The sequence below is a fragment of the Acomys minous genome, assembly GCF_964271855.1.
Source record: "Acomys minous genome assembly, chromosome: 3".
NCBI lineage: Eukaryota > Metazoa > Chordata > Mammalia > Rodentia > Muridae > Acomys > Acomys minous.
In genome coordinates this window covers 25,704,738-25,728,427 of record NC_140485.1, presented here as the reverse complement: position 1 = coordinate 25,728,427, position 23,690 = coordinate 25,704,738, and the positions used below count along the sequence as shown (strand labels likewise).

At 45.0% G+C, this 23,690-nt stretch overlaps 1 protein-coding gene across 1 annotated transcript in view; it reads right to left on the bottom strand.

The window, feature by feature from the left end:
* LOC311595187 (cytosolic carboxypeptidase 2-like) overlaps positions 1-21,697 on the bottom strand; it is a 39,018-nt gene extending 17,321 nt beyond the window's left edge. The window contains 10 exon segments of the mRNA XM_084777616.1: positions 1,026-1,808; positions 5,969-6,122; positions 9,757-9,864; positions 12,847-13,032; positions 15,756-15,809; positions 16,965-17,099; positions 20,096-20,159; positions 20,773-20,870; positions 21,069-21,268; positions 21,616-21,697. Of these exon segments, the coding sequence (XP_084633742.1) occupies positions 1,026-1,808; positions 5,969-6,122; positions 9,757-9,864; positions 12,847-13,032; positions 15,756-15,809; positions 16,965-17,099; positions 20,096-20,159; positions 20,773-20,808 (1,520 nt within the window). The 5' untranslated portion in view covers positions 20,809-20,870; positions 21,069-21,268; positions 21,616-21,697.
* Positions 21,698-23,690: the final 1,993 nt, after the last annotated feature.

Below are 23,690 nucleotides of genomic sequence, written 5' to 3'. Positions count from 1 at the left end.
TCAACCATGTTCATAGCAGCCTTATTCATAATAGCCAGAACATGGAAACAGCCTAAGTGTCCCTCAATAGAAGAATGGATAAAGAAACTGTGGTACATATACACTATGGAATACTATTCAGCTATTAAAAACAAGAAATTCCCGAAATTTGTGGATATATGGATTGAGCTAGAAATGATCATAATGAGTGAGTTAACCCAGAAGCAGAAAGACTCAAATGGTATATACTCACTTATATCTGCATATTAGCCCAAGGGGCATGTCCCACGAAAGCCTTCACTTACCAGGAAACCGAGACAGAGGGGAGGACATTCTAGTGGGACTCTAGATGAGAGAAGCATGGGAGAATGGCAAAGTAGAAGGATCCAGAGGGTCCTAGAAACCTACAAGTAGAACATTATGATAGGCAGATTTGGGCCCAGGGGTCCCACTCAAACTAAGGCACCAGACAAGGACAATACAGGCGGTAAACCTTTAACCCCTACCCAGATCTAGACAATGGACAGAACACTCTCCACAGTAGAGTGGAGAGTGGGATATTACTTTCTCACATACTCTGGTGCCTCACCTTTGACCATGTCCCCTGGAGGGGGAGACCTGGTGGCACTCAGAGGAAGGACAGCAGGTTACCAAGAAGAGACTTGATACCCTATGAACATATACAGGGGGAGGTAATCCCCCTCAGGAACAGTCATAGGGGAGGGGAATAAGGGGAAAATGAGAGGGAGGGAAGAATGGGAGGATACAAGGGATGGGATAACCATTGAGATGTAACAAGAATAAATTAATAAAGTAAAAAAAAAGCAAAAAGATGAAGTGCAAATATAGCTCAGGGCAAGTGAAATGGTTGATAATATTGACACATGCCCATCTTGTCTTTTAGAAATCTGGTGTGATTTAAAGGTCTGAAAACTAACCCACGACAAAGACTCCCAAAGCCAAGAGATCTACTACGACTCATAAGGCAGTAGTGTCTGGCACTAATACTCACAGCATTCACAGATTTATCAACAAAGAGGCCTCACCTTTTGATCATGTTCTTGGCGTGCCAAATGCAAGGGAAGGAATCCTTTAGAACAGTATTATAACGTCTGTTCAAGTCCCTTCCGGCCAACGAACACCGGCAGTTCCCTACGATCACGCCATCTGGGTTTAACATGGGGATCGCCTTGAAGACGAAGATGTCCCTGAGGAGTTGGGCATCTGGGTTGTCACTGAGGATGAAGTCCAGAAAGCCCGTCATGATCCAGGAGCTGTTACTTTCTCCAGGGTGGACTCTGGCGCTCAGCACTACAGCCTTCTTTGCGGCTGCTTCCTGAGGGGTCCTGGACGGATTGGTGATGGTAAGCAAGTAGACGTTGTTCCCTGCCAGGCTCCTGCACAAAGCTCGGAGCTTGCAGAACTGAGACTGGATGGGGTTGTTCGCTATGGACGAGAGATAACACTGCAAGTCAGTGTAAGTGTACGGGTAGAAGTGTGCAAAGAAGCAAGTGTCCTGGTCATGAGGAAACTGAATGGTCCAGGTGAGACAGTACAGGGGCTGCAGCCCATCGTCCATGTTGCTCCTGTAGTACCTGATTTCCTGCCCTTCTCTCCTCCAGCCAATGTTGTAGGTGGTGGCATCCAACTGCGAGTACATAAGAGGCTTCATCCCTGCTTCGTAAAGGCTCCTGGGCTTCAGCAAATTGACGATTGTGAAGCGATAGGTGACATCTCTTCTGGTGTTCCGAACTCGAAAATAAAACCACTGAGTGTGCTTGTCTGTGTAGAGGTCCGTTCGCAGGGTGAGCTCGTACTCATAGACACCTCTGTAGCAAAAGAGAAAGAGCACCATTACTGCAACCTCATTCCCTCCGTCTCAAAGCACGGATGGGGAAAGTGTTGTTTCCTCCTTGGAAAAACACTGCTCAAAGCTGGCGGCTGTAGCTGATGTTTCTTTTCCTAGTTTATCCACTTCTCCAAGTCACAAAATAAACTACTGAGACTTGTGGGAGGAAGATTTGTTTGGGACTGAGAAGGAAGAGCCCCAAAGCTCACTGTGAGCTGGGTTTGGTGGGACATGCCTTTAACCACAGCACTTAGGAGGCTGAGGCAGGAGGATGATAATTTCCAAGCCGGCCTGGACTACCCAGTGAGTCTGAGGCTGGCCTGAGTTACCTAGAGTTTTAGAATTTAGGGGAAAGCTTGTTTTAGAAAGTCAAACAAATTTAATGGTGCATGAAATGCTTGGAGATTCTGCTAACTTCTTGGTGTCTTTCTAGAACATCACCAGCTGGTTCTAATCACTGTTGTTTCTCTGGAACGCACTCAACAGTGCCCTCTCATGGCTGCTTGCTAGCTATCCATCTCACAGTGGGGATCACACTGGGAAACCCCTTAAACATTAATGCTGTTTTCATCTCTGGCCATCAATCTGAAGATGAGAGGACATCTCTGGAAAACTTTCATTTTGCTTAAAGAGAACAAGATACTGGGGCTGGCGAGATGGCTCAGTGGGTAAGGGTGCTTGCCACCAAGCCTGATGGCACAAGTTCAATCCCCAGCACTCATGTAGGAGGAGAGAACCGAATCCTACAAGTTGTTTTCTGACCTGCACAAACACACACACAAACGCATGTGTGTGCGGCATGCCACGTGTGTTCCTTTCCTCTCCAAGAGAGAGGGTTTTGTTTTTAAAGGAAGAGTTAGGCACAGTGGAGCACACCTATAACCCTAGCATTGGAGCCCGAAGCAGGAGGTCTGTAAAGTTAAGGCCAGTATCAGATATATGGCAAATCCTGTCCCCCCAAACAAAGAAATAGAGATGAAAAACAAACTCACAAAAGGAAATGTACATGGGAAGACCAAAAAAAAAAAAAAAAAAAAAAAAAAAAAAAAAGAAGAAGAAGAAGAAAGAAAGAAAGAAAAGATATTCACCCATGTGCATATTGAATTAAGAAGTGGGTAGGTCTAGCTCAGTATTAGGGCATGTGCTTAGAGTATATCGGGCACTGGGTTCAATTTAAATTTTTCTTTACATTTATTTTGTGTATGAATGTTTTGCCTGATGGGTGGGTGTACCTGGTACCTGTGAAGGTCAGAAGAGGGGGGTCAGACACCCTTAACTGGAGTTATGGATGTTGGTGAGTCACCATGTGGGTGCTGCTGGGAACTGAACCTGGGTTTTCTGCAAGAGCAATAAGTGATCATAATTGCTGAGCCATTGCTGCAGCCCCTGGGTTGTTTTTTGTTTGTTTGCTTTGGGACAGTCTCTCTCTACATAGCCCTGGCTGTCTGAGACTCATTCTGTAGACCAGGCTGGCCTCTAACCCAAAAGACCCACCTGTGTCTGCCTCCTAAGTTCTGGGATAAAAGGCAAGCACCACTATGGCCAGCTCCTGAGTTCAATTTGTAAACGATGCACCTTCTTCCTTCATCTGGTCAGTATTAGGACCACATGCTGAAGGGAGGGAGCTAGCGTCACAATGGAGGGCAATGTGCTGATACCCAGCAAGCTCTGAAGCATCCAAACCCTTTGACCTAATAACTTTCTTTTTTGGAATTCATCCTGTAGGACCACAAATATTTAAAAACATAATTCTTTAAGATAATTAAACAAAAACTATCATGATTGGCCCTCAGGGACAGGGTAAATAGGTATGGGGTACACATAATATTACATACACCCCGGTTATTTAAAGATGAAGACTTGTACCATTACCCAGGCTGGTTCTCAACTCCTAGGCTCTAGCAATCCTCCTCACTTGGCCACACGTGTATGTAGAAACATAAACAAGCACATGCTACCATGCCCAGCCTTCACAAATAGTCAAAAGAGGCATATATCTATTCATATATTTATACTTATACATACTTGTACATGTAACTTGTTTATATTACACATATGCATGTGGGCATATATATCAAATATATCAAACTCCTAATAGTTCTTTTTTGGGTTTTTGGTTGGTTGTTTTTCTTTCTGTTGTTGTTTTTGTTGTTGTTGTTTCTGTTGTTTTGTTTGTTTGTTTGGTTTGTTTCTCAAGACATGGTTTTTCTGTGTAACAAGCCATAGCTGTCCTGGACTCACTCTGTAGACCAGGCTGGCTTCGAATTCACAGAGCCTCTGCCTCCTGAGCACTGGGATTAAAGGCAAGCACCACCGTGCCTGGCAACAGTTGTTACATACAGGGTCTTTCATGTTGTGCAGATATATATATATATATCTAATAAAATGTTAAAAATATAATGTATCATTGTTTGTTGTGTGTACAAGCATGTATGTGCCACAGCATCTGTATGGAGGACACAGGCCAACTTTGTGGAGCTGGTTCTTTGCATTCACCTTTATGTGGGGTCAGGGACTGAATTCAGTTACAGGTTTGACAGGCAAGTGACTTTATCCACTGAGTCATCTTGCTGGCCCACTGATCCAACTTTTTTACTTTTTACTTTTGTTTTTTTTGAGATAGGGTTTTTCTGGGTAGTCCAGGCTGTCCTGGAATTCATTCTGTTGTCCAGGCTGGCCACGAACTCACAGAGATCCACCTGCTTCTGCCTCCCACGTGCTGGGATCAAAGGCTGTGTGCCACCACTGCCTGGCTCACTGATACTAAATTTTTTTTATTGAAAATTAAATCATTCATATTACATCTCATTTGCTATCCCATCCCATGCATCCTCCCATTCCTCCCTCCCTCACGCTTTCACCCTATTCCTCTCCCCTATGACTGTGACTGTGGGGACCTCCTCCCCCTGAATATGATCCTAGGGTATCAAGTCTCTTCTTGGTAGTCTGCTATCCTTCCTCCGAGTGCCATTGGGTCTCGGGGAGCATCAAGGGGACATGGCCAAATATGGGGCACCAGAGTTCGTGTGAAAGTCAGTCCCTAGTCAACTGTGGAGAATGTTCTGTCCCTTGGCTAGATCTGGGTAGGGTTTGATGATGACTGTATGTATTGTCCTTGGTTGGTGCCATAGATGGAGCAGAACCCCTGAGCCCAGATCTACCAATGATAGTGTTCTTCTTGTAGGTTTCTAGAACCCTCTGGACTTTCTATTTCCCTATCTCCTATATTTCTCTCACCTAGAGCCCTAATAGGATGTCCTCACCTCTATCCCACTTTCCTGGTATGTGAAGACGTTCTTTCATGAGACATGTCCCTTGGGCTAGTGTTCAGTTATAAGTGAGTATATACCATTTGAGTCTCTCTGCTTCTGGGTTAGCTCACTCATTATGATCATTTCTAGTTCAATCCATTTGTCCACAAATTTTGGACATTCCTTGTTTTTTAATAGCTGAGTAGTATTCCATAGTGTAACTGTAACACAGTTTCTTTATCCATTCTTTTACTGAGGGACATTTAGGCTGTTTCCATGTTCTGGCTATTATGAATAAGGCCGCTATGAACATGGTTGAGCATATCTCCCTGATGTACTCCGGAGCATCTTCTGGGTATATTCCAAGGAGTGGAATAGCTAGGTCTTGAGGAAGCCCTATTCCCAGTTTTCTGAGACAGTGCCAGTTTGCCAAAGTGGCTGCACTAGTCTGCATTCCCACCAGCAATAAAGGAGTGTTCTTCTTTCTCCACATCCTTGCCAGCACGTGGTGACACTTGAACTTTTGATCTTAGCCACTCTGATGGGTGTAAGATGGAATCTCAGAGTTGTTTTGATACTAACTTTTAAGTGAGCTCTTTTTTATTTTGTAAGAAGAAGAAACGACTTAAATGTTTTATTCTGGGGGAAAATTAGTCATAATTATTCCATTCTTTGTCATGCCCTTAATAAGTGTTGTACCACCTCCCTTTTGCAAACATTGCAAACTCCTGAAGTCACTCCTAAGCGTGCCTCCCAGCCACCGCAGCCACCGCAGCCACCGCAGCCACCGCAGCCACCGCAGCCACCGCAGCCACCGCAGCCACCGCAGCCACCGCAGCCACCGTAGCCACCGCAGCCACGACCCTATGAGAAGGTCCTGGTTACTCACACTCTGACAGCTTTCTGCAGATTCCCACTCTCAAACCTGGACTCAAACAACAGAGTGTTATCTTCCGGCCCTTGCAACGTAATGGTACGTTCCTTGATAATGCCTTGTTTGCCTCCTATTCTGGAACTGGTGAAATAGGTACCTTCTGTGGGCGCTGCAGACGAGAAAGATACCGTTAGGCTACACTCCACCCAGAATTCACTCAGTCTTTACTGAGCCCTGGCAACCCTACAAATATTCAATAGGTTGTTTATTGTCTTTACTTTGATCCTTAACTTTATAGCTGTTAGATGTTTTTACATATAGTAATGGACGTTGAACCCTAGGCCTGACTCTGGCAGCCTGGTGTTCTTGACAATTAAGCTACATCTCCAGGAGGGCCTTAGCCTCCCACAGTGTGTCACTCGGAAGCCTTTGCATAGCTTAGAGTACCGCCTGCTGTGTCAGATCCTCAGCATAGCGGTTACTGCTTGTTTCCATCCAAATCCTGATTGTAACGGATGTTTATAAAAAAAAAAGCAAACAAGTAAATGAAAACATGGTATCCTAGCCCCAGCTTCCTGGATCTCTGGGGGAGGCTAAGGTAGGCAGACTGCCCCAAGTTCCAGACCACACAGCAAGACTCTGTCAAAACCTGAAAACCAAAACAACCAAGCCTGACGCCTTTAAATGTCAGACATGGAAAGACATCAGAAACAATGGTGTTTTGGCTGCTTTCTAAAGAAGCTCTGAAAACATCTGCAATCTTGTTCTACAAAACAGGTCAACTAGAACCTATCAATATTTTAAAAAGATAATGGAAGATAAAGTATATTGTATATATAATGTTTTGGCATAATCTTCCATAATAAAGTGAAGACAGAAGTTTGAGAAAATGGGCACGGGTGAATTTGCCTAGAGGAGAATCAAAATGTTAGTAATTGGTGAAAATAAAGGTTATGGTAAGCATTTTATTCTTAAACAAAGCTATGGGGGCTGCTCTTGTAGAAGATGGAGTTGGGCTCCCAGCACCCACGTTAGGAGGCTCCTAAGCTCCTGCAAATCTAGTTCCCGGGGGTCCAACAGCCAGAGCACTCCACTCACATACATATATACACATACCTATGCACAGGTAGACACAATTAAAGGAAAAGTCTTTTGAAAAGAATGCTAGGATGGATGCTGTGGTGCACGCCCTTAATGCCAACACTTTGGGAGGCTGAGGCGGGCGGTTCTCTGAGTTTGAGGCTAGCCTGGCAGCCTGGCCTATAAAGAGAGTCCAGGACAGCCAGGGCTACCATCAAGCTGCCATCAAGATGGCTCGGAAGATGGTTACCAGCAAGCCTGATGACCTGAGTTGTGGTCCCTAAGGATCACATTGTGAAAGCAGAGTATGAGCTCTTAAACTTCTAAGCACGGGCTGTGCTACAGATGCACCGCCCCCTGGCCCCGCCTCCCACCCCCACCCTCTGCCAAATAAGTGAATGTAACTTTCTTTTCTTTTCTTTTTTTCTGAGACAGGGTTTCTCTGTGTAACAGCTCAGGCTGTCCTGGACTTTCTTTGTAGGCCAGGCTGGCCTCAAACTCACAGAGATCCACCTGCCTCTGCCTCCCATGTGTTGGGCTAAAAGGTGTGTGCTACCACGTTGTGACTTTTGCTTTCCTTTCAGATGCTATCATGTCACTGTAAAGCTTAGATAACAAATACCTGGAGAATAAACTATAACAAAGGAGAAGATATCCATATGAAGACGTGATCAGGAGAAGAAAATAAACACAGAAGAAGTAGGAGCAGAAATAAAATCAAGGCTACATAAGCCCATTCTAACTGAAAGTCGGGAGTCCACTGAGCAGCTTTTTCATGGAACTGCAAAGCACTGTTCAGCAATCAGATGCCATTAATATAGTCATTTCATTAGTTTCTTTACTATTTTGAAATAACATTTAAGGTGGCCTAACTTCTGCAACACAGTAACATTTGTCTAAAAAGAGAAACATGTTGGGCATGGTGGCACACACTTATAATCCCAGCACTTGGGTAGTAGAGGCAGGTGGATCTCACGGAGTTCAAGGCTAGCGAGCTTCAGGGCAACATGGAAAGACCCTGTCTCAAAAATAAGTAAATAGGATTGGAGAGATGATTCAGTGGTTAAGAGCATTGTCTGCTCTTCAAAAGGTTCTGAGTTCAATTCCCAGCAACCACATGGTTCCTCACAACCACCTACACTGGGATCTGATGTCCTCTTTTGGCAAGCAGGTGTACATGCAGATAGACCATTCATATACATAAAATGAATGAATAAATAAATGAAAGAAGGAATGAAAAGAGAAAAATGTACCATCATTTAAAAAAGAACTATTGGAGCCGAACAGTGGTGGCGCATGCCTTTAATCACAGTACTTGGGAGGCAGAGACAGGTAGATCTCTGTGAGTTTGAGGCCACCTTGGTCTACAAAGGGAGTCAGGACAGCTGGAGCTGTTACACAGAGGAACCCTGTTTCAAAACAAACAAACAAAAACAAACAAACAAAAAGAACTATTGGGTTGGAGAGATGGCTCACTGGTTAAGAGCACTGGCTGTTCTTCCAGAGGATCCTGGTTCAATTACTAGTGTCCACATGGCAGCTTACAACTGTAGTTCCAGTTCTGTGGAATATGATACTCTCATGCAGATGTACACGCAGACAAAATATCAATGCACATAAAATAAGACATTAAAAATTGTTTAGCTGGGCTGTGGTGGTGCACACCGTTTATCCCAGTACTTGGGAGGCAGAGACAAATGGACCTTTGAGTTCCAGAGAGCTAAAGCAATACAGAGAAACCCTGTCTTTAAAAAAAAAAAAAGTCCTATTTTAAAAAAGAACTACTGAAGCCAGGTAGGTGTGGTGGTGCATGACTTTAATCCCTCCACTTGGCAGGCAGATCTCTGTGAGTTTGAGACCAGCCTGGAAAACTAGGGCTATACAGAGAAACTCTGTCTCAACAACATACATATATAAATGTAAATAAAAAAGAATTGTTGAAGAGCTGGAAAGACGGCTCAGTGGTTAAGAACTCTGGCTAATCTTCCAGAGGACCTGGGTTCAATTCTTAGCACCTATGTGGTACCTTACAGTTTCAGGGGATCTGATATGTCTTCTTGTGACCTCCATGGTCACTGCACACATGTGGTGCATAGACATTTGTGTAGGAAAAACATCCAAACACATAGAATAACATTTAAAAGTACTTAAAAACCAACTATTGAAAATATACAGCTGATCAGTTATGACTATCAAGGCTTCCACACAGGGCGAAGACAGATAATTGTCATTAAGGTGTCAACATTAAAAATCACTATTAGGTCCAGCGAGATCCAATGAGTAAGATAACTTGCTACCAAAGCCTGACCCCCTGAGTGTAAGGCTGGGTCCCGCATTGGTGGAAGGACAGAAGTGGCTCTCAGAACTTGTCCTCTGTCCTCTCTGAATGTTGTGGCATACCTTTTCCTCCACAACACATAAGTAATTGTAGCAATTAAAAAAAAAAGATATAAAGTCATTTTGGGGCTGGCAGGATGTCTCAGTGGGTAAAGGAGCTTGCTAAATGGCCGGGATGACTTTTCCTCCTTGGAACCCACATGAAGTTGGGAGAGAACGGACTTATGCTGACCTCTGACCTCCAAACTTGCACCGTGGCATGTGTGCCCATAAACACACAGACGCAGGAATCCATGTTTAGAAATTAAAATCCCTTTTGCTGTGCACACTAGGTTTACCGTAACTTTCCTATCATTATCACCCCCTGGTCGGTGCGATGACAGTACCTGCATCTAACTGGTACACGACTGCGCCTTGCTCTTCTCCTACAATCTCAGGTACCTTCTCATTTCCGGTAGGTTGATAGAAATATTCTGGTTGAGGCGGAACCCACTCTGAAAGAAGATATTTTCAAAAATGCAAAAAATGATGTATAGGGCACAGTCAAAATTAACATAAAATTACAATTATTCAAATGACTAACGTTGTTCAATCCAACCTAAGTCTCATCCCAAGTTTCCAGCCCTCTTATAAATTCAGTCATGTTTCTTTCCCTAACAACTATGGCAGAAACTGAGCAAGCAGCACATCAAATGGTAGCATGTGCCTAGCATGCACAGTCCTGGGTTTGACCCCAGCGCTTGATACATATATGGTAAAATCAGAAATTTGTTTTAAAAATGTGTGTGTGTGTGTGTGTGTGTGTGTGTGTGTGTGTGTTGGGCAAGATGGCACATGCTTGTAATCCCAGCACTTGGGAGGCAGAGGCAGAGGCAGGCAGATCACCGTGAGTTCTGAGCCAGCCTGGTCTACAAATCTACAGCCAAGGCTGCACAGAGAAACCTTGTCTCAAAAAAAGCAAAAAAAAAAAAAAAAAAAAAAAAAAAGAGCGTGAGGGAAGAAAGAAAGAAAAGAGATAGAGTTACGAGAAAGCCTGTAGAGATTATTTTTCTCAATTAGTGATTGGAAGGGAGGGCCCACTCCAATGTGGGTGGTGTCATTCCTGGGCTAGTGGTCCAGGGTTCTGTAAGAAAGCAGGCTGAGCAAGCCATGGGGAGCAAGCAAACAAGCAGCACCCCTCCATGGCCTCTGCATCAGTTCCTGCCTCCAGGTTCCTGCTCTGTTTGAGTTCCTGTCCTGAATTCCTCGAGCCTATGACCTGGAAGTGAAAGTTGAATAAACCCTCTCCTCCTCAAGTTGCTTTTGGTCACCGTGTTTCATCACAGCAATAAAAACCTTAACTAGAACAAGCTCTTAAGCATGAAGCCATCTTTCTAGCCCCAGAAACAGTTTGATTACAGAAAAGTACACCCTTTGTTTCAGAGAAAATAAAGCCTTTGTGTCAGCAATAAATTTAAGAGTCAGAAATTTTGTCTTTTTGTTTGCTTTGGTTTGGGGCGGGGCAGGGGCTCTCTACATAGCTCTACTTACATATGTGTATGCACATGTGGCACACGCATGCTTGGTGGCCTATGAGGGCAAGGTGATGACATCAGATTTCCTAGAACCGGAGTTACAGATGGTTGCCAACCGCCACGTGGGTGCTGGAAGGGCAGCCAGTGAGCAGAGTCACATCTGTTTTCCAGGTTGTTATTTGCAGTATAATACGCTTTGTTCAACTGAATTTTCACAGGCTTGATATAAGTAATGAAGTCCATAGTGCCAGAACATGTTTTTTACTGTTTTTAACTTTATTTTAAGCTTGCTAGAACTTTTTAGGGGAATGACAGAGTTGGGTTTTTGTGTTTTATATCTCTGGTGCTGAAGACGAAACTCAGGCCTTTTTGTTCAGTAGCCAGAGGCTACAGTGTGACCCGATCTCAAAACTCCAAGGAAAAACTGATGCGAAAGATTATATACTAGGCTGGAGAGTTGGCCCAGTGGTTAAGAGCAATGGCTGCTCTTCCAGAGGTCCTGAGTTCAATCCCCAGCAATCACATGGTGGCTCACAACCATCTGTAATAGGATCTGATGCTCTCTTCTGGTGTGCATGAAGACAGTGTACTCATATACATAAAATAAATAAACCTCTTTTTTTTTATGCTATACAGAGTTTACTAGATGAGCATGGGGGGGGAGGGAGAAGGAAAGGAAGGAAGAGGGTACCCCAGACAGAGAGGAGAGAGAGGGAAGGAGAGAGGAGAGGGAAGTACAGAGGGAGGGAGGGACGGAGGGAGGGAGGGAGGGAGGGACGGTGAGGGAGGGAGGGAGAGGGAGGGAGGGAGGGAGGGACGGTGAGGGAGGGAGGGAGAGGGAGGGAGGGAGGGAGGGAGAGAGAGAGAGAGAGAGAGAGAGAGAGAGAGAGAGAGAGAGACAGAGACAGAAACAGAGACAGAGACAGACAGAAAGAGAGACAGAGACAGAGACAGAGAGAGAGAGAGCGCCAAATAAATCTTTTTTGTTTGTTTGTCTTATTTTTTGAGACAGGGTCTGTCTGTGTTAGCCTTGGATGTCCTGGACTTGCTTTGTAGACCAGGCTGGCCTGGAACTCACAGCAACCTGCCTTCCTCTGCCTCCTGAGTGCTGGAATTACAGACATGTGCCACCACACCTGGCTCAAAATAAATAAATCTTTAAAAAATTGTATACCAGTCTGCAGTGGTGGCACACCCCTTTAATCCCAGCACTAAGGAGGCAGAGGCAAGCAGATCTCTGTGAGTTCAAGGCCAGCCTCACGTACATAGTTAGTTCCAGGACAGCCAGGGACACAGAAATCCTGTCTTGAACACTGCTATCCCCCACAAAAAGACTGTATACCAAGAGCTCATAGACAGGACCATTTCTATCACAAGAGAGAGTCCATGGGCGCAGTAAGAGTAGAGCATGGTGACAGAACACTAGTAAACAAAAGTCTGGAAACAGCATATTTATAAATTTGGGCCTCAAAAAAGCTATCTTCCCATTCCTAGAAACAGAAGCATTCTAGTCTCTGTTTGGTGAGTTAATAGGTGTGAACCTTGTCTTGCCTTCTGTGTCACCATGAAAGACTGAGTTGTGAGGCTAGAGAGTTGGCTCCATCGTAAAGTGTTCACTGTGCAAGCGTGAAGACTTGATTTTGATTCCCTGGACACACATTAAAGAGCTGGGAGTGAGTCTGTAAACCCCAGTGCCGGGGATGTGGAGAGAGATGGACCTCTGGGGCTTTCTGGTCAGCCAGACTTGCCTAACGTGTGAGGTGTAGGCCTCATCGAGAGATGCTGTCATGTCTTAAAACTCAAGGCAGACTGATGACTCCTGAGCATGATATCTGAGAGTGATCTCGGGCTTCCATGTGCACACAACACATTTTCACAGGCCCTTGTGCACATACACATGACTTTAAGTCCTACGGCCCTGTAACGACGTAAGATAAAACAGCAGGACTAAACACACATTACCAATGTGGTGGACATTCTCTTTGATGACCTCACACTCTACTGGCCATCTTGGAGCCTGCAGTGGCCCTCGGCTAGAGAAAAATGAGAAGAGCTCTTGGGGATCTGAAAGATGTGGGTTTGCTTCATCCGGTTCATCATAAATAAGCTGCCTGCTCCTAAGAAGTGGGGAGCTCAGTGTTGGTGAATCTGTGAAGAGGAAGAGGAATTATATGAGAAGCTTTCTTTTTCACCTTGACGGATTTACCGCTCTTTTATGATAATCATTTTTAACAGTGTGCTAAGACATTAGCAATCTGAGTGTGGTAGTGTATACAGCTTTAGTCTCAGCTCTCAGGAGGCAAAGGCAGGCAGATTTCTGTGAATTTAAGGCCAACCTGGTCTATACAGAGAGTTCCAAGCAAGGTAGGAGTACACAGTGCATTGCTGTTCTAATACCCTCCCCCACACCAATAAAAAGGTTAAAGAAAGTAGATTGTTTAAAATAACAATAAAAATGATAAACTATTAGATCAACATTCTACATAATCGCCAGGCAAAGTGGCACACACCTGCAATCCCTGCACTCAGGAGGCATAGGCAGGGAGATCTCTATGAGTTCGAGGCCAGCCTGGTCTACAAAGCAAGTCAGGACAGCCAACGCTACACAGAGAAATCTTGTCTTGAAAAGCGAAAACAGGGCTGGAAAGATGGCTCAGTGGCTAAGAGTACTGTCTGCTCTACCGAAGGAGCCGAGTTCAATTCCCAGCACCCACATGGCAGCTCACAACTCTCTATAATTCCAGTTTCAAAGGATCTGACACCCTCACATCAATGCACATAAAATGAAATTAAATAAATTATAGAAAAATAAAGAAGCTGGCAACAGTATGCCTGGCTCTGGCAACATATCATTAAAAACAAACAAACAAACAATCAAACAAAAAAACAAAAAAAGAAAGAAAAGAAAAACAAAACAGCACTTGGGAGACAAAGGCAGGTGAATCTCTGAGTTTGAGACCAGCCTGGTCTACAAAGAGAGTTCAACATAGCCAGTGCTACACAGAGAAATCCTGTCTCAAAACAAACAAACAAACAAACAAACACCAAAAACAAACAACAAACAGAAACAAACAATATCTGCATAATCTAGTTGGCTGTCCTGGACTCTCTTTGTAGAGCAGGCTGGCTTTGAACCCAGAGTGCTGGGATTAAAGGTATGTGTCACCACTGCCCAGCTTTCTTTTGTTTTGTTTTGTTTGGTTTTGTTTGGTTTGGTTTGGTTTTGAGACAGGGTTTCCCTGTATAGCCTTGGCTGTCCTGGACTCTCTTTGTAGAGCAGGTTGGCTTTGAACCCGCAGAGTGCTGGGATTAAAGGCGTGTGTCACCACCACCCAGCTTTCTTTCTTTCTTTCTTTTTTTGGTTTTTCGAGACAGGGTTTTCCTGTGTAGCCTTGGCTATCCTGGACTCGCTTTGTAGACCAGGCTGGCCTCAAACTCACAGCTATCTGCCTCTACTTCCCTGAGTACTGGGATTAAAGGTGTGCACTACCAGCTGCATAATCAAGCATTTTTCCATGGAGAGGTAGATGCGGGCATAACTCTGTGAGTTCAAGGCCAGCCTGGTCTACAAAACAAGTCCAGGACAGTCAGAGCAAAACAGAGAAACCCTGACTCAAAAAGCCAAAATAAGGGCTAGGGAGATGGCTCAGTGGTTAAGAGTACTGGCTGCTCTTCCAGAGGTCCTGAGTTCAATCCCCAGCAACCACATAGGATTACCCATAAACATTAAAACAAACAAACAAACAAACACTTAAAATTTAAGTTAGTGGGGGGGGTGTCTAAGACCTTACACAGTGAAGATTTTAAATTCTCCTGTCAACATTATTGGGGGAAAGCACAAAAATATCATTAACTGTTGTGAAAGAAGCACAGAGATCTAAATCCAATCTCTAGAACATAGGCAAAAATATTGGGCATAGTAACATATGCTTGTGGACAGCATTTCTGAGGATGGTACCCAGGGTTGTCCTCCAGCCTACACACACACACACACACACACACGAGAAACAGAAATAGAGAAGAAAGAAAAGAAAAAAGATGATGAAAGCGTTCTCATCTGCTAGAGAGATGCCTCAACAGTTTGCTGTGTAAGGATGAAGTCATAAATTCAGAGGTCCAGAACCCATATAAGTTGTAGGCATAGGGCTGGAGAGATGGTTCAGTGGTTAAAAGCACTGACTGCTATTCCAGAGGTCCTGAGTTCAATTCCCAGCAACCACATGGTGGCTCACAACCATCTATAATGAGACCTGGTGCCCTCTTGTGGCCTGCAGGTGTACATGCAGGCAGTATACTCAAATAAATAAATAAATAAATAAATAAATATTTCTTAAAGTAGGCATAAAGGTGCAGGTCTGTTATCTCAGTTTGGGGTGGGTCAGAGACAGGTGGATCTCTGAAGCTGGCTGGCCGGACAGTGTAGCTGAATCAGTGAGTTCCAGGTTCAGTAAGAGAAACTTAGTCTCAAAAAATAAGGTGGAGAGGGATAAATAAATATACACAGCACTGACCTCTAAATGTGAACATCCACATCCACAAACACATACATACGTCAGCATACACCATGCAAACGCGCGCGCGCGTGCGTACACAGACACACACACACACACACACACACACACACACAGCCAGGTGCGATGACATATTTGTTAATCCCAACGTTTGAGGACTCAGAGGCAGGCGGTTCACTGTGAGTTCGAGTTGTTGTAAAGTCAAGTCCAGGACAGCCAAGGCTACACAGAGAAACTCTGTCTTGAACAAAACCAAAAACCAATAACAACAAACAAAACAACAACAACAACAAACCCTATAGTGTGGTGATTGACAAGCTGAATTTCAGATCCATGCTATACTTATCTGAAGCTCAGTACCTCTGCTTACGGCATCTATCTTAGCATGCCCAGTTGAAGATACACATGTAGGCCCTAGGAAGAAAGAAGGACCATTTGCTTATATATATATTTTTGCCCACTGCCTCCCATATCTTTTTGCTTTTCATCCCATATATAAATTTTTATATAAATATTTACCCAATAATTAATGGAGGAGGTGACACACATTTGAGAAGATAGCATAGTTAATTCAAAAGAAAGGCAGAGGCTGGAGGGATGGCTCGCGGATTAAGAGTGCGTGTTGCTCTTGTAGTGGACTGGGATGCAGTGTCCAGTACCAAGGGGCAGGGGAACTCACAGCCTGCTGTATCTCCAGCTCTAAGGGTATCCCCAACCCTGGTCTCAGGGGCACTCATGTGTACATACCTACACAACACACACACACACACACACACACACACACACACACCTTAAACATAATGAAATCTTTTTAAAAATTTTTGTGTTGAGTATAGTGTGGCATGCCTTATGTCCCAGCATTTGGGAGGTAGAAGAAGGCCTGGTCTACCTGGTGAGTTCTAGGCCACCCAGGACTACATAGTGCTACACAGTGAGTGGCTATCCTCCCCCAAATATGTATATATGTGTGTATATATATATATATATATCCCCTGTAATGTACACAAGAGATAGAAGCAGGACTATCAGGAATTCTAAACCAATCTGGGATATATAGCAGGACTCTGTCTCAAAACATCAAAAGTTGGAGATATAGTTGTTGCCTACCCCTAAGTTTGATCCCTAACATTGAGTGTGTGTGTGTGTGTGTGTGTGTGTGTGTGTGTGTGTGTGTGTAGAATTTGCCTTAAAAGATTGTTTGCAAAATCTTCTCTCTCTCTCTCTCTCTCTCTCTCTCTCTCTCTCTCTCTCTCTCTCTCCCTTCCCCCTCTCAAATAAGGAAAAAGGAAGAAATAACTAAGACAGCCACCATAAAGGAAATTAAAGTAATTATAGCACATTAGTGAGAAGTAACACTAAGAGTATTTTCAAAAAGAGTGAAGTAAGCCAAATGGTAGTACTGCACGCCTTTAATCCCAGCACTCAGGCGGCAGAGGCAGGTGGATCACTCTGAGTTTGCGGCCAGGTTGCTTTGCTTCTCTCACATTAGGTCATGTTCTTTGAGGTTCCTGGAGATTTCAAGGGGGTGGGGGTAGGTGGTAGGGGTCACTCATACTGAGTACTACTCACATAGCAACGTCTCTTTTTCCAAGGTGTCCAAGATGAAATCATCTCTTTCTCCAAAAGAGCCATTCAACATGTACCGAGGGCTGTTCCTCCAAACATGCTGAGTAGTAGCGGAATTTGGTGGATTGTTCTTCGGAGCTAAGAATAAGTGGTTTAATTCAGGATGCTTGCAGGTTAGCTCACGATCTCTAGGTGCTGAGGTCAATATCAAAATCCTGACCACTCAGATCAGTACTGAACCTGAAAAACTGAGGTTCTCTCTTCAACAAATTAGTAACCAAGGAGAAATTGTTAATAATAATGTGGAACAAGACGGGTGTGGTGGCTCACACTTTTAACCCCAGCACTTGGGAGGCAGAGGCAGGTGGACTCCTGTGAGTTCAAAGCTAGCCTGGTCTACAAAGCAAGTCCAGGACTCTATGTAGCCAAGGCTACACAGAGAGACCCTGTCTCAAAAACCAAAACAAAACCAAAACCAAAACAAACAAACAAACAAACAAAAAAACAAAGAAAACAGTGTGGAACAAGGTTACTAGAATTACAATCAGTATTAAGGTGGTCATTGCAAGTGGACCAGGCAGCAGGATTGCAAGTTTGAAGCCAGTTGGGCTACATGGAAGAGTTGTGAGTCTACTTCAGTGATAGAATACCCCCACATAAGATGTGCAAGGCAGGATTACAAAGCAGGCCGGAGAGATGGCCCAGAAGTTTTTAAGTGTGTTTGCTTCTCTTTCTGAGAACCCGAGTTGATTTCCCTCATTTACATGCTGTCTCACAACTTTCCATAACGCTAGTTCCAAGGGATCTCTGTGACGTGGCTATGGGTATCCTGAAACTCACTATGTAAACCATGCTGGGAATCCCAAGGCATGTACCACCATGCATGGCAAAAGTTTATTTCTAATAAACTTTCATTTAATCTCTATATTTAATCCAAGTCCAATAGATTTTGTTGTTTGTTTGGTGAGCTGGGGATTTATTTTATTTTATTTTATTTTATATTTTGGCTTTTTTGAGACAGGGTTTCTCTGTGTAACGGCCCTGGCTGTTCTGGACTCACTTTGTAGACCAGGGTGGCCTCGAACTCATAGTGATCCGCCTGCCTCTGCCTCCTGAGTGGTGGGATTAAAGGTGTGCGCCACCACACCTGGCTGAGCTGGGGTTTTAAAACACCTCAGTACTCCGGCTAGCCCAGAACTTGAGATATACCCCATGGAGAAAGGAGCTCACAGCTAAAAGCAGAGCTTTGTGATTTGTCCAGCCTTGCTAGCTAGCTTGCTTTGGGAAGCCCATCTCTGTCTTCCAGTGCTGGCACTGCAGGTGGGCCATCAGCCTGGCCAGCATTTATGTTGGTTTCTGGGGATCCAACCATCAGTCCTCACATTTGAGTACCAAACACTTTAATCCCTGAGCAATCTCCTCATCCTGACCCCCACTTTTTGAAAGAGGACCTCATGTAGACCAGGCTGGCTTCCAACTCACTACGTAACTCAGGATAACCATGAAGTTTGGTCCTCCTACATCTGCCTCTCAAGTGCTGGATTACTGACAGCTGCCATTTATAAAATACTGGTGCTCAAAACAGGAATTTCAGGTATTATAGGCAGGCACTCTACCGACTGAGCCTCAATAAATATATATTTTTAAAATTTTGTTTTTATTTTTGTCTTTTGAGACAGGGTCTCTCTGTGTAGCCCTGGATGTCATAGAACGTGCTCTGTAGACCAGGCTGGCCTTGAACTCATAGAGATCTGCCTGCGTCTGCCTCCTGGGTTCTGGATTAAAGGCATGCACCACTATTGCCTGCCTTGAGCCCATATATAGTTTTGTTTTTGGCTTTGTAAACCAGGCTGGCCTCAAACTTGCAGTAATCTGCCTGCTGACTGCTGGGAATACAGGCATGCACCATTGCACCTAGTAAGCCCAATATTTTTCAAATTAAAAAATTGGGCAGTGGATGGCTCAGTTGCTACAAGCTCAAGCACTGTTTTCTAGAAGACCAGAGTTCTCTTTCTAGAACTGACATTGTGTATAACTCCAGCTCTAGGGGACACACACCCTCCTCTGTCCTCTGTGGGCACTTACATACTTGTGCACACACAACTAAAAGTTAAAAAAAAAAAAGATCCTTTTTTTTTTTTTTAACAAAAATTTGTTTCTAATAAACTACAACTCTGCTTTAAACAAACAAATGTCAGTAGGGTACATTCAAGATTGACCTGGTATACACAGGCTGTTTTAAAAAAAAATCAACAAGTAAATAAATAAATAAACAAACAAAACAAATGCTTTCAAGGTGCTGGGGATTGAACTGTGGCATGTTAGACAAGTGTTCTACCACTGAGCTACACCCTAGCCCCTAATATTTTAATGTCACAAATTAATGTTAAATTCACATAAGGAGGACTCGAGATGCAGCCTAGCAGAGCACTCGCATTCCACAGTCAGTGTCACAAACGAGAGAGAGAGAGAGAGAGAGAGAGAGAGAGAGAGAGAGAGAGAGAGAGAGACTCAAAAGGCAGGACATTTTTGAAGAACAAGGTGAAGGGAAAGAATTCTCTAGGTATCGAGACTCTAAAAGTGGCACAGTCATGCAAGATGCTAAGACAACATAGTAGGTTCCTTACCAGCCTGGGCTACATAGTGAGACACATCTAAAACAGAAGCAAAAATTTAAAAAAGATTTACTTTATTTTTATTTATTTATTTATCTATTTATTTATTTATTACATATAAGTGTTCTGTCTGCATGCACACCTTCACACCAGGAGAGGGCCCCAGATCACATTATGGACGCTTGTGAGCCACCATGTGGTTTCTGGGAATTGAACTCAAGACCTCTCTCGAAGAGCAGCCAGTCCTCCTAACCTCTGAGCCATCTCTCCAGCCTAAATTTTAATGTCATACAGAAATTCAGAGATGGTAGTTATTGATGGACCAGTAGAACAGGCCAATCAACTAAAGCGCCTAGGAGAGATTTTGTACTTGTGAGTCTGTCCTTTGACAGAGGTGAGGCAGGTCAATGGCAAGCACTTTTAGCTCATCATCCAGAAAAATGATTTGAGTATTATCCAAAGAGTTATCCCAGTTAACGCAACAATTCAACTTGGTGCTGGGAAAGAACACAGTGTTACCTTTAAAGTATCCATAGTGCTGGAGGTGATGGCGCATAAAATCCTCATAGGGGTCAGGAAGAGTCTGTGAAAGAAAAGGCATTCATTCTCAAGCACAACGCTTCCTTCAGATGAAGACGCTGGGGTGTTTTTGTTGTTGTTGCTGTCTTTGGAGACCGGGTTTCTCTGTGTAGCCTTGGCTATCCTGGACTCGATTTGCAGACCAAGCTACCCTCACATTCACAGACATCTGCCTGCCTCTGCCTCGTTGAAGGCTGGGATGACAGGCATGCGCCACCACGCCCAGCTGTCGCTGAGTTTTTGACAATAGGAGCCAATCATGCTGCCGACGATACAGTCGCAAAACACGTGACATCCATCGAATTGTTCTGGGTTTGGGAATCGTAAATGCAACAGGTCTGGTGGTGCGGGCTAGTAATCCCAGCCACCAGGGAAGCAGAGGTGGGAGGGTATAGCAAGTTCAAGACTAATCTGGCGACGGAGTAAATTTAGGCCAACCTGGACTACAGAGTAAGTTTAGGCCAACCTGGGCTACACAGAGAGGTCATATTACCCTTCCTTCCTCCCCAAAAGAGGACTACCAAACAGACCTCAGCTGGGCCAGCATGCCACTGCAGCGAACCTTTTGACCTAGGGACTGGGTTTCTGTGAAGTTAACGGAAAGGGAGCGTACCAACCTTTTGTTTTAGCTCTCTTTCCAACGCCGGGAACATGTTACTGGCACAGAGTAAGATGTAGGCGAGTCAGTAGCAATGCACCCGGCTGCAGTCTCTGCCTAATGTCCAAAAAGGTAGCTGATTACGCAGAAGCTATGAGGTGAAAAGAAACCCAACCAACCAACCAACCAACACCACTACAAAAAACACCAAATCTGCTGGCCTTGCCCTTTCACCCCCACAGCTGCTCGCTTTGGGGAAACCCTTGCCAACCCAGTGTCTCACGAAAGGATCAGAGGGCAGTTCCCAGCACACACCTGAGGAGTCGAGGCGCGCTCTGTGTCCCCATGCCTGGTCCACTAGACGTGCCAGGACCCTCGCTGGCCCCATGCTTAGCTTAGGCTGAGAAGAGAAGCCTGCACCAGGATGCCACAGAAAACGGAAAGGAACCTGGTTGGGGCCTCGCGCGGAGTCGCCTCAGAGCAGTTGAAAAGGTCAGGGGTCGGTAGTGAAGGCCCTGGAAAAGTTCAGTTCTGAGTGCCCTGCCCTGGAGGTGTGGACCGCTGACTGGAAAGGCCAAGGGAAGGCGAAGCAGAAGTTTCCACCAGAGCCTGTAGGGGCAACATGGGGCTCCCTAGCTGCCTCTGTCCCCTAGCTGGTCCCCAGCCCTGGTGGATGCTGCGGGAGCTCCCCCTACCCGACCACTCCCACTCTTTCCACAGAGGCCAGCCCAAAGCTCCTCAGCAGCCTGCCATCCAAGCACTAGCTTCCTCGCCCCCTAGCCCTCCACACCCAGCTTTCCTCAACCCGCTGGCCTCCTCAACCCTCTGGCCTCCACACCCTCAACCTCCTGACCCTGCTCACCCACTTCCCGCCTGGGATGCCCTGCTTCTCCACTGCCAGCCTGGGCTCCTTCTTAGGCCCAGTCACTCAGCTCACCTGCTGGAACTTTCTGTGCAGGGGGTGGGGGGTGGGTGGGAGGGAGGGAGGGGGCCCTGGGAGCCTAGCAACCAGGAGCTAGAAGCGGAAGGAGGGCAGGCCCCGCCCTCATCTGTGTGCTGCAAGCTCTGCAATGTCAGGCACCCACCAACGATTTATTCATTCATCTCAAACTCAAATTCATTTATAGCCTCAGGCTGGAAACTGATGAGTACAGTGCTAGGAGCCCTCAGGCTATTTTCTAGCTTCTGAAGTTTTAGATAAGTTACTTTGTTCAATCGGGCTGAAACTTCCTTTCATTTTAGGACTAGAGCTGTAGGAAGCAACCAAGCAAGCTTTTAATCTCAGCACTCGGGAGGCAGAGGCAAGTGGATCGCTGTCAGTTCGAGGCCAGCCTGGTCTACAAAGCGACTCCAGGACAGCCAAGGATACATGGAGAAACTCTGTCTCGAAAAACAGACGAAAAGCAGATAAGCAAGAGGTCAGCCCCAGAGAGAAGGAATCAGGCTCATACTAGTTTACACTATTTCTTCTCCTTTTGACAAATTTAAAATATCTTCCTTCTCCCCCTTTTCTAGGAACTTGCTCTGTAGACCTCACAGAGATCTGCCTGCCTCTGCCTCCCAAGTGTTGGGATTAAAGGTGTGTACCACCACCGTCCAGCTTATAAATAACATTTTCAATCAAAGTCGTCTAACTTTTTCAACTTAACATCTAATGCTGGAAACAAATGAGATATTAAGAAAACGCCACCTTCGTTATGCTGCTCACCTGGAGCTACAGCTGCCTGGCTGTAGAGAACGGAAGAACTACCAATAGTCGCTGATCGCTGAACCACTGCAGTGCTAATTATTTCCGCAGCCTTTCTCTTCACTGCTTTAGTGGACGGAGGACTAGAGGAGGTAGAATCAACGGAATTCTGAAACACAAATGTTCTATTCAGCAGTTACAGGGCCTACAAAATACGTTTTTCTAAAGTAAAGCATGTCAATCGTGCTCCAGATCCCGTTACCACCTGGGTGCACAGGCCGCCATTACCTCGCTGGGTACACAACTGTGGTCTGTGTTGAAGGTTTCAAAGGAGCATCCTCCTCTGTTCCTGGGGGGCAGGAGGCTCCTCGCTTCCCTCATCCTCCATTTCTACCTCCTGAATCTCATCATCTTCTAAAGGAGGAGGGGGATGGGAGGGGGAGGGGATGGGAGGAGGAGAGGGAGGGGGAGAGGATGGGAGGGGGAGGGGGAGGGGAGGAGAAGGGGAAGTGGGAGGGGAGGGGAGGGGAGGGGAGAGGGAGGGGTAGGACATTCTGGAGATGGCAGCGGGGGTGGTGGCATTTCTAGAGGTAATGGAGGTTGAACCACGGGTACATTTGACTGGAGGAGGGTCCAGAATAGAGTCAGTGGCATGAGCGATGAAGAAACCTGACCAGACAACAATTCCTTACAAAGAGAACCTGGAAAACATGACAGTAGCCAGAGGAAAAAAGCTAGGACAAAGCCTTCCTAGCTAATACTCATGCTAATGTTCATTTGACCAGTAGACTAGACATCAGTACCAACCTAAGACAAATAAATGTACACAGTAGTTTCAAACAGCAGGAACTAGCTAGCTCTCCCATAATCAAAATTTGACTCATAGCTAGACGCTGATGTCACTGAAACAATAAGCAGTTCAACTTAGAAATTACTTCTATGAAAACTATCCCTTAACTACATTATCCTAGTTGTGTTCTTTAGTCCAGATTTATAGAGAAATAAAGATAGAACAATGAGAAATTCAGCCATCCAAATCTGTAATTTGGAAATTGATCTTATTTTTTAGTGTGTGCGTGTGTTTAGGTATGGGCCTGTGTGTACAGGAGCCCTTTAAGACCAGAAGAGGGCATTAAATCACTGAATTCCTCTGGGGCTAGAGTTTCAGGCAGGTATGAGCTCCCCAAAGTGGGTGCTGAGAACCAAACTCAGGCCCTCTGCCAAAGCAGTATGTGTTCTTAACAGGTTCA